The 15,012-nt window shown below is 40.0% G+C and overlaps 1 protein-coding gene across 7 annotated transcripts in view; it reads right to left on the bottom strand.

Moving 5' to 3' along the window:
• Positions 1-15,012, bottom strand: part of NF1 (neurofibromin 1) — a 253,323-nt gene that overhangs the window by 2,877 nt on the left and 235,434 nt on the right. For 6 of the 7 annotated variants that reach the window (XM_044248346.1, XM_044248351.1, XM_044248349.1 and 3 more), the window contains 4 exons: positions 14,827-14,969; positions 14,411-14,457; positions 12,929-13,145; positions 1-765 (listed from right to left, as the gene is read on the bottom strand). The exon at positions 1-765 is cut by the window's left edge and continues 2,877 nt beyond it. In XM_044248346.1, the coding sequence (XP_044104281.1) occupies positions 623-765; positions 12,929-13,145; positions 14,411-14,457; positions 14,827-14,969 (550 nt within the window). In that variant the 3' untranslated portion in view covers positions 1-622. The remainder of the gene's footprint in view (positions 766-12,928; positions 13,146-14,410; positions 14,458-14,826; positions 14,970-15,012) is intronic. The other variant, XM_044248352.1, reaches the window with a different exon arrangement.

The following is a 15,012-nucleotide window of genomic DNA, read 5'->3' as shown; positions in this document are numbered from 1 at the left end:
TCTTAAGAACTCATTACAAAATACTAAATCCCTCCATCCCCCCCACCCCCCAAAGTACCTTGCCTGTGGCTTTATGGTGTGAAGTCACTGAGGTGTGACCTCTATGGTTCCTTCAGGTGTGTAAGGTAAAAAAAAGTCCACAGCTAAAAGATTAAACATACTGGGGTTATAGTAGTATTTCTCCCATAAACTTCTATCTTGAAAAGTGTGTAAATAAGACTAACACTTTACTGTGTATGATGAAGAAGGGGAAACAGAGAAGGCAGAGAGCTCTGTGCAAATGGCTTTCATAGCTGGCCAGTGGTAGCAAGTATTCGAGAATCCATCCTCTCTCACAACTGGGATGTTCTCAGTTCACGTGTCCTGACCTCCCACTTTCTTTGCAGTTGTTCTGAACACCTGCTTAAACCAGACACACCAAAAGTAGAAGGAAAACAAAGTCAAAGAAAAAGCAGCATTAAATTTAGGCAATGCTTCCAAGAGTTGATCATCTGGCAACATGGCAGACGTGGGCGGGCTCATTAAAGACATGAAGTGCAGCGTCACAGCACGGTGGTGAAGGGGTCACTAGTGACGAGCCCATGTGAGTTATGTCTGTTTGAAAAAGGAAAGAAAGAAAGCTTCACACGATCTTCTTAATGCTATTACGTTTGAAACTGCCAGCGCTTCTTTGCTTCTGCACTTGGCTTGCGGATCCGTGGCGAGTTCGTCCACTGTTACAGTGCCCAGTGGTGGGGGAGAGTTCAACGTTCTCCTTGTCGATTCCTGGAGAGAAGCAGAGCAGCTAGTTACTCCCCCTCCTCTGCCGTCAAGCTCCAGGTCTGAATCTCATGGTGTGGGTAGGATACCACCTGGCCAATTGTTTTCGCATATTTCAATAGTCAACCACTAGGATGTTTACAAAGACCTTGCCACACAGAAAATGTCACATTTTGTTAAGCAAGATTTGCTATCATAGCAGAAAAACAGCGTAAGAAAAAAAAAAAAAAAAACCAAACCAAACCAAACCAAACCAAACAAAACAAAAAAACACCAGTAACAACCGAGAAGCTGCCAGGGAAAGCTAGAGGCAGGCAGGCTTGAGCTGAATGAAGGCTAGCAGCCACCAGGAAGATTAGGGCTCCTTCCTCCACATCATACCAGAAGCTTCCAGCAGAGGTCAGCTTCTAGCCACATATCCTTACTGGTGTTTCTACACAGAATATACTCTCTAGTTGCAGAAGGTACTGAAATTTGTCACTTCAAAGAAAGGAAGATACTTTCTTCTTCTTCTTTTTTTTTTAAATCATAGTGCCTCTCCCAAAGGAACTCCGATATTTACTGAGAAAATAATAGATGCCATAAGTTATACTGCAGACTCTTCTTTAAAGTTTTCAATTATGGCAAATCCCTTCGTGTTCTGCACCTAAAATAGATGCCATTCATTTCTTTCATGGAGGAGACTTAACCTCCAAAAATGGGGCCCTACTGTGAATTCCAGAAGCAGTCCAAGCAGTAACTGCATAAAAGTAACCAGAAGCAAAAAAATAAAGAAAAAATAAAGATATTTTTGCCCATTCCATTAGTAAAGATTGCAAATTAGATAGGTAACAGAATAGTGGTTACTGAGGGCCGCAGTGACTGGAAGGGGGGAGGCGGGTGGTTTCTTGGGGGTGCTGGTAATGTTCAGTTTCTTGATCTGTATACTTTCCTGTCTGTTACACTTCAATAAAATTTACCAAAATAATCAGTGATTATATCCATCTGTGGCATAACTTGTGGGAGAGCAGAAAGCTGGACAGCATTTTAGCAATTTATATCAAAATGGAAAGTTCTGCTTGATATTTACTGATACAGAAAGATGACCATAATTTTGAAGTAAGGAAAAAAAATTTCTCACATACAGATAAAAAAAAGGGGGTGGGGTGGGACAACAGCTTCCAGAAGCTTCCACTTCTGGAAGGTGTTAATTCAGGTAATTTTTATTTTATTCTTACTGTACCATTTGAATTTTAAAATATAAATGAAATCTGAGAGAGGAAAAATAATTGGTTTTGGACAAAGCACCATTTCAAGTCTAAAAGTATTCATGTTACAGAAAATGGACGTATATCCACACATGTGCCTTGTGGCTCCTGAGCAGGAAATGGATTCGTGAGGATCTTCTAGGAGCCACACATCATTTAGATGCAGACTTGTGTTCAATTCAGAGTGTGAAGTATCTGGAGGCACATGGCCAGATTTCCAGAGGCTCAGTAATGGTTTGCTGTCTGGAACTTATCAGAGGAACACGGGGTATTTCTTAGTGCTTTTTTATGAAAAAGTGCACTGGGCGAGGGGTCTGCATGCAGCTCAAGGACGTCTGCCACCCCCCTCGAAGAGCCACGCACGTTGGACCAGCATCTCAAATCTGCTCTATTCCAATCATATGTGTGGAAAGATGAATGGAAGAAAGGATACCACAATGTCCACAGAAGTTTCTGGCTAACAGAATTCTGGATGATTTTTATTCTCTTCTATGTATCTGCATCTTCTCCAGAGTGAATTTTTAAGAAAAATAACAAAATTGACAGAAGGCTGCTTGTCACCTCCAGCGTGCCCTGAACTCTGCGGTGCGTGTCTACACAAGCTCCCTCTGGTGCCTTGCCTGTCTCCACAAGATAAATTCGACCCATGTTTTCCTCATCTCCATTTCCTTCAGGATGCACTCCGCTGGGTCCTGCCAGAGCTCCCAGCTCCCCCCATCTCTCCCTGCTTCTAGATGGCATTTATATGTCTTACATTCTGCCCCTGCTACCACAGCTTGTGTATACGTCTTATTGCCTCTATGAGAATAAAAGCACCTAGAAAAGCAAAGATCGTTTATTATTCATTTTCATTTTCTGGTAAGATTTAGTTGGTATCTTTTTCAGTAAATATTGGTTGAACTGAATGCTTCCATTTTAAAATATGATCATTGCTGTAACTCAGAGCCCAAACACATGCAGCCCCTGATCTGCAGGGTGTGGTGCCACATTTTGAGTGGAAAAAAAAAGAAAAATATTGTTTTTTAGCTTCCTGCATTTGAAATTATCATGAACTTAGTGCATCTGACTTTCCATTTCCTTAAATCTGCTTGTGGCCTACAAGTTCAAGTCCACAGTTCCTTATGTGGATTCTTATCCTTCACAGAAAATAAGATTTAGGCAAAGCTAGGATTTAAACAAACAAGGGTTTGAAACAACTAGGAGACAGCTGTCAGGAGGAGCCCAGTGTGGCCCACCCCGAGGAGGGACTGTGGCGCTCTGCCTTCAATCTGCCACCCTGGGGCTGGTTCTTGTATGCCCAAGTGTGACATGGCCTTGCTACCGAGAGACTCAGCTCACTCCACGGAGAAAGCAGTCATTATGCTGCAAGGTGGCAATGCTTTTATCTGAGAACAAGGACCTGCTGCCCACCAATATTCTTAAGAATTAAAGTTACAGGGGCGCCTGGGTGGCTCAGTGGGTTAAAGCCTCTGCCTTCGGCTCAGGTCATGATCCCAGGGTCCTGGGATCAAGCCCCACATTGGGCTCTCTGATCAGCAGGGAGCCTGCTTCCTCCTCTCTCTCTGCCTACTTGTGATCTCTGTCAAATAAATAAATAAAATATTAAAAAAAAAGAAATTAAGAATTGTCAAAAATTTAAAAAAAAAAAGGAATTAAAGTTACAGAAGTTGGGGTCACATAGATTAAGTCACTTAGGGTGAAGCTAAGGATCTTCTATTTTCTGTTAAACAATTAACCTTCAGGGGCGCCTGGGTGGCTCAGTGGGTTAAAGCCTCTGTCTTCAACTCAGGTCATGATCTCAGGGTCCTAGGATCGAGCCCCACATCGGGCTCTCTGCTCAGCAGGGAGGCTGTTTCCCCCTCTCTGCCTGCCTCTCTGCTTACTTATGATCTCGGTCTGTCAAATAAATAAATAAAATCTTAAAAAAAAAAAAGCAATTAACCTTCAGACCTCTAAATAAAATTTTTAAGACCTTATTTATTCCTGTTAAATGTTAAGGATAGAAAGCAAGGTATAAAGTCTTACACATATGAGGGTCTCTACTAGATAAAAAAAAAATAAGACAACAGAAGAAGATGTACTAAAATGTTAACGAACAGTGATTATCTTAGAGTGGTGGGATCATGGATGATTTTTTCCTTCTGTCCTTTTAAATTTTCTAATTGTTTTCCTAATGAGCATGTGTTTCCTTTTGGTAAAAAACGTTTAAGTGTCACTGACTTAGTCCCATCACTCATAGCCAAAAGCTTCCACGCTATGTGAGAGGCTGACATCCTACTTCCACTCTCAAATTAATTTTCATCTCAACTCTTACTTTTGTATGTGTGTTTTCTTCCTACTCAGTGACCCAACTCTATAAACCACACACAGGTAAATGTGTAAAACTGATTCCCAACCTCACAGCAAAGCTGTATTACCTTAAAGATCAAAGGAGAAGCTGACATATACACCGTGGAGGGTCATTTTTAAGGAAAAAAATCAATTAAATTGCATTGTATTTATACGAAGCTACAGCATTTTGGAGAAGCCAAGTTAGTAAGAAGCAGCAATCATAGTGCCCGGTTCTGACATTTCTGTTTCCAAGCATAATTAGCATGTTTGAGAATTTTGGCAGCAGCCTTTCTTTCTGCCTTCTATAGTGAAGTCTGGTCTTAGCACTCTCAGATGGTCAGCCAGACTGCTGAAATGCAGGCAGAATCCACTCTCACTGGTACGGGCTGTAATTTAAATTAGGAAGCAGACCCTGGTGTCACCTCTCCGAGGCTTTGCACTCTGGTCTCTCTTAGGCCCCTAAGTATTGGCTCACCCTTCTGACCCTCAGTGGGCACAAAAGCAAAACAAAAACAAAAACAAAAACAAAAACAAAAAAACCCCCGGGAGATGATGGTAACCCCAAAACTACCACCTGAATGAAACAAAGGTAAAAACTTCTGTGGTCCTGATTTCCTAGTTTAAGTTCTCCCACAGACAGGCTGTGGTCAAACGTGCAGCCAAGTTACAAACACGCAGGACGGAAGAAGCTGAAATTCTATGCAGTAGTGCAAGAAGAAGCAGTACGCTTCAATGAATTGTGGTGGTTCCTGATAAAGATGAAATCCTAAATAAAAGGCGTTATTGGCCAGAATTCAATAAATCAAGTGGGAAAAATGATTAGAGTGCATGATGGTTAACTGAAGTTGTACGTCTATCTCCTCTGCTTGAACATGAGTTCCTTGAAGGCAGGTATAGGGTTTATTTATTTTGACAGCTGGGGATAGATCCAGCCTGACGAATAATAAAACACTTCATTTAAAAAATTCACCTAAATTTTAAGCGCCAAAATGGCTTTCCCAAACTGGAACCTCATACTTTCATGAAATAATAAAAGGATGGAATCCCTTTCAGTTCTTGAGAAGCTGAAGAAAAAGGGGTTAGGTGATTTGTGAGAAGTCATACCCCCAAAATAAAAGATGAATAACTCGCATCTCACACCACCTGCACGGGAGGGCTGGCAGGTTAGCTGACTCTGCACTGCTTAGTTGATTACATCTATGCTATGGCAAACCTGTCAGAAAAATCTTATGGCATATATGAGAGGGCAAATATATCAGCGGGCTCATTTGTTTCATACAATGATGCAAACATGTCAGAAGACCCAGGTCCGAGTCTTGGTGGGATCAGACCCTAATCGGTTTTAGTTCTCAGTCTGTCAATTAAGGATAAGAGTAGATGTGCCTATTTCAAAGGGTTGTTAGAACACTCGGACAGGATCATCCAGGTGAAGACTTTCTGCACACAGATAAAATAATTCTACACAAATCAAGATGCTCCTAATACCTGAAATTAAAGACCAAGTGACGTACTGAAAGGAGTATTAGAATGAATGCACAGTACTTGAATTTCACACTAGAATGTGTACCTAAGTTAATGTGAACCAGCACAAAATATAATAAATCGTAAAAGAAAAGGTAACTATAGCTTATTCTTGGGGACAGTAAATACCTTCACAAAGACATGTTAAATATGTGTTTAGAACTATTTGTATTTTAAGCTAGATATACATAACCGTAAGAATTAACAAAACTTTTAATGTACTTTCATCAGTTGCCAATACTTCCTTTTTGTATTTGGACTAATCTTTTTGTATAATCATTACAGAAGAGTTAAAAGAAGACAAGGCAACTTTTATAAATTAGATAGAAGTGCATCACATTTTCTTCTTCTTAGTCCTTAGAGCTAACTAAAGACCATATTCCCTTTTTAAAATATAGATGATAAGGGTACACAGCCAGCTTTAATTTCTAAGGAAGTACTGGGATTGGATTTATACTGGGGGAAGACCAGTATTTCCTAAGCTAAAAACTCTTCCTCAAACCACATACCCTGCTTTTTCTACTAACTCTCCCTGGGGTTCCCTGTTCACCCGCCTGTGTTTGCCCGGGGCTGGGACCGCATGTTCTGTGTTCACGGGGGAGTGGTAGCAGCTCGTTCATTGACACAGGATGCACGGCCCTGCAGGGTCAGTGAGCACCAGACCTTAAAGCAGTGGTTTTACAAGTGCCTCAGGTGCTAAGCCAAACGGTGCTGACAGGGCTCGGTGAATGAAGTCTCATGCCACGTGCCCGGGATGAATGCGGGGGAAGCGGCATGTCGTGCAGAGATGGCAGAAGTAAAGAGTACCTTGATGAGGAAACAGCCGCATGAAAACTGCCGACTTAGAACAAGGCAGAGAAGCTTCACAGACACAGAATGGAAGGAAAGACAAAAGTGAGTGATGTCCACAAGGCTTTGTGAAAGGGTGAAATACGAGTAGATACTGGACAATTGTTATGTTCCGTGGTTTTCAGAAACAATCTTTTGAATTGTTGAACTCTGACCATTAATTTCCTAAATATCACACTCTAAATAAATGTTAGGACTTACAGTTTTACAGATAGATGTGTTTTTACCACCTTCTTTGGAATGAAGAATTTGAAGTCAAGAATTAAACTAAAAAATGAAATGAAAAATTAGCAGAAATTACACCAAGCAATTGCTCAGTTTAAAATTATTTTTCTCCCTTAAATCCAGGGTAATAATAACACGGAGAAAGATGGGAAAGAAATTAAGAAAATCCCAAATAAAGGTCTGGGGATACCATATGCAGTGGCCAAAAACATTAAAATTGTTTCAGGGATTTTAAGTAGTCTCGAAAGAGAGGCCTTAAGTGTCTTCTAAGAGGGAGACATTTGAAACCTGGTGAACGTATCAGGAGTGTTACTGACTCAGGGCTCAGCCTCCCCGTAGAGAAACGGTGCTGATACCCTACCCGTGCACACACAGCTGTCAGCGGCGCTGATCATCCAGCTGCCCAGGGGGAAGGTCTACGTTGAAGAAGCTAAGTGACGGAGTAACTGACAGGCTTGGACACGGCCCCAAATAAAGTGGAAGAGGTGAATTAAAACAACAATAACCCTCAACTGAACAGGTTTTTTGCTCTAAAAAATTCATCCTCCAACACACAGTAAAGTAAGCTGATTAAAGGCGGGGGTGGTGGGGGATTTTTTTTTTTCCTAGTAAAAAACATGTAAAATAGACCACATGGCTGTTTTGTTCAAAAAATTGTAACACATGCCTCATATTTTTTTGAGGTAAAAAATACATTATAAAAGTTTTGCTGTAACTATTACCTGTGTCTTCCAAATAAATGTCTCTTTGATCCATCAGAATACTCTATAGTACAAAGTACTACATAACAAGCCCCATGAGAGAGGTCAAAATGACTCTTTCTGTGTACACTTCACCCTCTTACCCTGACATCCACCTGAGGGCAGCTATTATGAGCTACTGGCTACCCCCCTTCCACAGGTCTCAGAAGAGTTCCTTGCATGTAGTGAACAATGAATCTCTGTAGGATTAAGTATCTGGGATTCTGGTTATTTTCTACCGAGCACTGTAATCTTGCACTTAAAATCAAAGAACCTGCATACATGTAGAATTTGTTAGAAGGAAGTAAAAACTTGAGCTCAAAACCCAATACTGAGACCCAAAGGCAAAAACTGTCAAGTCTCTGGTGACCAGGGTCTTTCCCGTCTTTAAGTGGCCCAGATTATCTAGTGTACGTCTACAAAATGGGTCCTCAAATGTTTACTGAATTAAATTACAGTGTGAAAAACATTGGGAGACACTGGCAGAGTATAAATTAAAACTTAATACATTGGAAGCGGATCTATTTAATTTCCTAATGGGTACTTAGTCTATATAATTCCATCTGGATTTCTATTTCTAGTATACTTGGTCTTCAACATGTAAAGAGGATGGAGGGAGACTGCACTTGAGAAGGTTATAAAGCATTCAAAACTATGGCTTTAAAAAGGCTTCTTTGCTCATTACCTAAGAAGACCATTCATGGCTGAGTGGTAGAAATGCTGAGACCACACACAGCATTTTTAAGTGAATAACTTGGGTTTTTCTAGCTCTAAATCTGGTTCTTCCATTCATGTCCAGCTCAGCCACACTGGACCTAACAGGGGACCACAAAATCAGCTTGGCATATCTTGTGTGTCAGAGAGTAAATTTTATGGATTCTCTTCAGGGCTCTCAGTGACATTTGGGAAAATCTGAAGAGGCAGAGTTTTATGTTCATTTGGCTAAAAAGTTAATATAAATTTACATGCACTGAACTCCACTGACAGCTCCACTGATGCCAAGTTCAATTTCAACTAGGGAGGGAGTCAGAAGACAGTCATTTACACATTTTAAAATATAGATTTAGTGGGGCGCCTGGGTGGCTCTGTGGGTTAAGCATCTGACTTTGGCTCAGGTCATGATCTCAGGGACCTGGGATTGAGCCCCACATTGGGCTCTCTGCTCAGCGGGGAGTCTGCTTCTCTCTCTCTCTCTCCCTCTGTCCCTCCCCCTGCTCATGCGCTCTCTCTTTCTCAAATAAATGAAACTTTAAAAAAATACAGATTTAGAAAATAATCGTCTTTGTGCTAAGGGGATAGACAAGTGAGCTATGATAGTTTGTCAGGAAGAATGGATTTTCAGAGACAATTGCTTTATGTAGTGACCAACACTTTCTCAGAAGCTGGTGGCTGATGAATTACCACCCCGCCCCCAAATAAGTTAATACATTATTTAAGTAAGGTTTAATGCCTGGGAGTGGGAGGGAGTTCATTAATCTTATCTAGCTGATTTGACAGTGAGAATGCTGTCTGGTGACCAAAAAGAAAACACAGCTTAGTGGCTGATCCTTGTTAAGTACCAAAGATCTAGAAAGCAGAGGCTTGCACTGACAAGGAAAGTCTACAGCAGAGTGGAGCTCTACGCAGATCAGTGACTTTTGCCTTTTGACATAGGGCAACAGAACTTTCACCTGCTTAAAGCTCAGGAGACTAGGAGCAGATTAATGTTGGGTAATTTGATGGCAAGCCACATCTGTGTCCACTTCAGGGAGTGACATGAAAAAATTTTTTTTAAGATTTAATTTATTTATTGAGAGAATGTGTGAGTGAGAGAGAAAGCACAAGCCGGGGGGTGGGTTGGGGTTTGGGGGGCACAGAAAGAGGGAGAAGCAGATTCCCCATTGAGGAGGGAGCCAGACACGGGGCTCGATCCCAGGACCCCAGGATCAAGACCTGAGCCAGAGGCAGCTGCTTAGTGGACTGAGCCTCCCAGGAGCTCCTGGACTTTCTTTAAATATTTCTGCTTATGAGGCGCTTGGGCAGTTCAGTCAGTTGGGCATCTTACTCCTGGTTTCAGCTTGGGTCACAGTCTCGAGGTCATAGGATGGAGGTCCTGCATCAGGCTCCACACTCAGCTTGGGGCCTGCTTTCTCCCTCCCTCTCCTTCTAACTCTCCCCCCATTTGCACGCTATCTAAATAAATAAAATCTTTAAAAATAAATAAGCAAGTAAGTAAGTGAATAAATAAATACTACTTGGGACTTGGCTGATGGGGAGTGGAAACAGGAACCTATTTTGATTTTTATACAGCCAAACATCAAAGTTGAAATGCTAGGCTGAGTTGAGAATCTGAGTTAGATTCATTACTTCCTTCAGCCCTTTGATATCAGCAAACTCAGCTCCATAAAGAAATGAGGAGATAGGAATATAAAATTCCATGTAGCTAAAGATAAAAACAGTATACCTAATTACAAATGAAATATTAGCTCTTAAAGAGGTATTCTATAAGAGCAAATGGCAAAAGCACAGTAATTAGATACATAGATAAATAAGAATCACTTCATGGAGATAAGCCCACAATTTGGAGATACAAATGGGTTTGCTTCATAGTAGAGTATAACCACTACTGGAAAGATAAACCGTTTTCCCAAAAATATGTAGTAAAATAATCTGGCAAACTGAGGACACAGAATTTGCAATTCAGAGCCAGGAAATGCTGAGTACCATGATTCTACTTAATTAATTCTACTGCTTTTAAAGCTTGTTTCCTTTGAGAATAGTCAAAGGCTTCCAGGCTGTGGTCGTCTATTCAAGCAGCCATCTAAAGAACTACTAAAAGTAACACCATTGGTTTAAAACTGTAACCAAAACCACATATACTATTTTATGATTTTTAGAAACAATTCTTAAAAAAGAGGTTGCAGGATAGGACTTATTTTTTAAACAACCAACACAGGATATAAGCAATTAATCAGCTAGCAGGAAGACCTGTACTGCTACCTCTGTTTCCAACCTGGTTATTCTAGGGTCTCCATTAGTGGGCAAAGAAGGGCAGAAACCTCTCTAACAACTAGTCTGGGTGTTAAAAAAAAAAAAAAAAAGTTTTAATATAAAAACAAATAACCACTTTTGACAGGTTTAGCAGGTTTTGTCCAAGTGGCAAAAGTTTGGTCAAAATAAACCAAAATTTAAAAACAGTAGGGCAACTACAGACAGAGTATGAATTTTCCAGTTGTCATTAACATTATAAACAACAAGTAATGCAGAAAACAGAGAGCTCTATGGAAAAAAAGGAGTGGTGGACTAGGGTAAGGCAGATGGAAGTAATGAGACAACAATAGCTAAACAAATAAATGAAAGAAACAGGGACACAAAGGGAGGGAAGAAAGCTGATCATAGATACGGAAAGTGATGAATGTGGTAGAAAGAGCACGGGCCTGGGTTCTGGATAAGGACTATGTGATAAAGCAATTACCTTAGCTCTTCTAAATCCCTGTTTCCCCATCACACACAACATGGTGAGCCTAGAACTAAACAATCTCTACAGTGTTCCTTAGCTCCAAAATGCCAAGATTTGGAGGTGGGGGCAGGGGATGCAGTGGTGGGGGAAAGAGTTCAGTGGCTACAATATCTAGAAGTACATTTTACATTTTTCCCTGGCTTTAATGGTTGAAATGCTGATAATGGGCCAGGACTGCAGGCATATCCTCGGGCAGTGCTTCTTACACTCTAGCGTGTGTAAGAATCATCTGGAGTGTTTATTAATACAGACTGCTGGCTGGGCCTGACTCTTGGGAGTTTCTTATGCAGAAGTCTGGGGTAGGGCTCTAGTATCTGTATTCTAGTGAGCTCCCAAATGATGCTGATGCTGGTCTGGGATCACAGTTGGAGAAATAATGTCCTAGGGAATAAGTGACAGAGGGCAAATAAACATGGTTATATGCAGAAGAAATGTTGGCCAGACTTCTCTTATTACTTGGAGGAAAAAAGAATCAGTCAATCAATCAATCAATAAATGCTGGACCAAATAATTTGTTTCCTCTGCTGGCCAAAGCTTTGTAGCTGACCAAAACTGAATAGATGAATTATTTTAATAGATAGTTATTTTAATACCATGAGATGGTATTAAATAGATAGTTATTTTAATACCAAATGGATGAGTTATTTTAATACCATGGTTTGTAATATGAGTTGGATATTATATTTGCCAAGTTCTTCAGGCCTTCAAAACTACTCATGCAAGATTGGGATTATAAATCAGGGTCTCTATTTATGTGTCTTGAACATCACTGTAGGCTATTACTAGGATTTTAAAAAGAAAATCCATGCTAACACCCCAAAAAAGAACGATGTACAGTAAATATACATCAGTGCTTCAAAAGTAAAATTTTCAGATAATGGAACTTTAAACACAAAACCTTTTGAAAATTTTCACCATTTTAGAAGGGTATCATTCTGAATGGAAAACATGACCACATGGAAGCTTTCCCTCACTACCCACTGTCATCATCACACACAATGGCGTCAGTTCTGCACTGAGTAACACCTCTAGGGCTGACCAGAGTTGTAGGAAACCATTCACTCCGACACCGAATGAGCCCGGAAGTCTACAGGTTTGCCATTTCTGCCGTCTTGTGTATCTGAGCCCTGCGCCGGCTATTAGCTAGTATTTCTCAGTGCATCCACCTTTTAGCTGCACGCTGCACTGGCACACTTTGCTCGTGTGGAGTTAAAAGCAACTCTGTGGCAAGGAATACGCTTATGTGCTTTAAGATGTCATTTTCTTGAGGTGATGTTTCTCTGGTTGTTGATTTTCCTAGATTTTCAGGTTGGTCTCTGGATGGTTGTGTTGTTGCTGGCAACAGGGACATGGGTACTACCATACTTTGTGGATTTCTTGGATACAGTATGCTGTATCAGAGACACAGAAGCCCTCGGGGCAAGGCTAGTCTATCTAGTAAGGGAATTCTCATTCTCTTCACTTACAGGGTGAGGTAGCTTAGAAGTTGCTCTTTCTGCCCAAACTCTAAAAACTTATCAACCTTAGAACACTACGTGAACACTCGAAACATTTCACTATCTTATGAATAACTGTTTGAAAGTAGAAAGCTTTATAGCATAACAAAATTCAAATCAGCTATAAGGTAAAGAAGAAATGTAAGATGAACCTCATGATAAAAAGGAGCAAAATCTACTATAACCTGATAACAAGGGAATTCCTGATGTTGGTATATTAATATTATTGCTCAAATTTATATAAAGATTACATTTACTAACCTGGGGAATGCTGGGAAGTTGCAAGTGAGGTCATGGAATTAGAAAGGTTAAGGTTAGCAGTAATACTAAGCTGGCTCTGCACTGCAGGAGGATAAGGAGAAGTGGGTGTCAGGAGGGACTCCTCACTGGTTTCTTCATCAATTCCAGGCAAATACGTGTCAATCAAGGCATCAAGAAACTTAACAATAAGCTCAGCATAGTCTGGGATTTGTGTTTGCTGTAATGGAAAATAGGAAATTATTTTAGCTCCATTCTTTTTTTTTCTGTAAATCCCCTTTGAAGCCAAAAAAGATTAACTCAATTTTCGTTCTGGGCTTAATGTACTATTTTTCTTCTTGTGTACTAGAGAGCACTAAAAAAAAGGGGTGGCGTAGGATTGCCAGACTACCATGGGACTTCCGACTGGGAACTCTTCAGCTTACACCTACACCTTCCAGATGACCCTGCGATTACAGACAGCCATGCAGAGGCAAAGACTGAATTAATCCTGAGACAATAAAACCATCAGCTACGATGTCTAGTCAATTTTCCAAAACAAGAAAATGAGCAGAGGCTCATCATGCCAGCTGTCGTTTAGATACTCAACTAACTGAACACTGCGGAGGGCAGAGGGTTACTGGCAATCGAACTACAAACCTTCCTGCAAGATATACTTAATTTCTAGGAATTCAGGCCCATTTTTTAAATGACAGCCTTTGCATATCAAGAGATACTCAGTACTAACTGAACAAAATAAAAAACTAAATACCTAATTCTTAAAACTAGAGTAAGATTTAGGTAATTCACCTTGATTTAGCACCCCTGCATCTAGAACACTGCACTAGGAACTGGGGTGGGGGGAAACAGAAGTCCTGCCTTCAAGGAATCTCAATCCATCTGGAGGGACCATACACAGAGACAATAATTAAAAACACATTTATGTAGCACCGTATCAACTAATGCTAATCAAAGAAAAAAATGAACAAGAACAAGTAAGAATATATTCCAGATAAAAATGAATCTAATCCAATAGGCTGGAAGGAAAATATTTTCATGAGGATATTTTTTTTCATTATGTAATTTAAAAAAACTGAGATTTCACTGACATATAACACTGTATTAGTTTTGGGTCATGAGGTTTATTTTAACCATAGGTCATGCTCCTTCCTAATTATAAGATACTTAAGTGTATGCACTGCAATCATCAAACACACAAACAACCAAGAGCAGAAAACTTGACAGAGGTTTATCACACCCTTCTGAGAAGTCAAGCATAAACTGGACTGAGGTTTTTTTTTTTTTTTTTTGTAAAAACTGATATATAAATGTATTAAAGGTGCTGCCTCTTTGAAAGAATCTTGTGGTGGAAAACATTTTATAAAAATAATGTGTTTATCGTGAGTCATCATTCTGGTTTTCAGCATATTGTGTGCTCTTAAAGCAGGCACACTAATAGAATAAAAACTTTCATTTTGTCAATAGAGAAAAACAGATTTTTCTTACCTTTGAAAAGGGTCCCGCAAACCGCCACAAGCCATTAAAACCAAAACCTGCAACAAACCAAATGTTATTCTTATAATAAGCATGGCAGTCTTTTAATTTTAATAGAAATTAAATAAGTTATACAGTTGATGACATTTAAAACCTAAACACACATTGAAAACATTTTTTCAGAATGAATGTCAGAGTAGACTAAGACTCACTTAAAACACACTCAGTATAAAACTGTATTTTAATCTTAAGAAGTTTTAAACCAGTTACTAAACATTCGTCTAATGAAAAGAGTAGAAAATAGCATATGGAGAGAGAAGTATCCACAAGCCTATCCCTTATAAAGAATTCTTTAGTTGGTACGTTCTGTTACCAGTGCACACACTAGCAAGTTCATCAACCACCCTCCTCCCAAGACACTGATTTACTTTGTAAGTAAGATGTTTGGTACTGTGGTGGGGATTCTTCATGGTACACCACACTCTGCACGATTCCATGAATTGGATTTAACAAATTTGGATCTTGGCACAATGACAACAGGGTGTTGATCTTAGAGTCCAACAAATTGTGCCTAAACAAAAGCAAACAAACAAAAAGCAAACACAAGAACTTTT

The sequence above is a fragment of the Neovison vison genome, chromosome 5 (assembly GCF_020171115.1).
Source record: "Neovison vison isolate M4711 chromosome 5, ASM_NN_V1, whole genome shotgun sequence".
Classification (NCBI taxonomy): domain Eukaryota; kingdom Metazoa; phylum Chordata; class Mammalia; order Carnivora; family Mustelidae; genus Neogale; species Neogale vison.
Note: the sequence above shows the minus strand (reverse complement) of the source record. Positions and strands in the feature narration are given on the sequence as shown.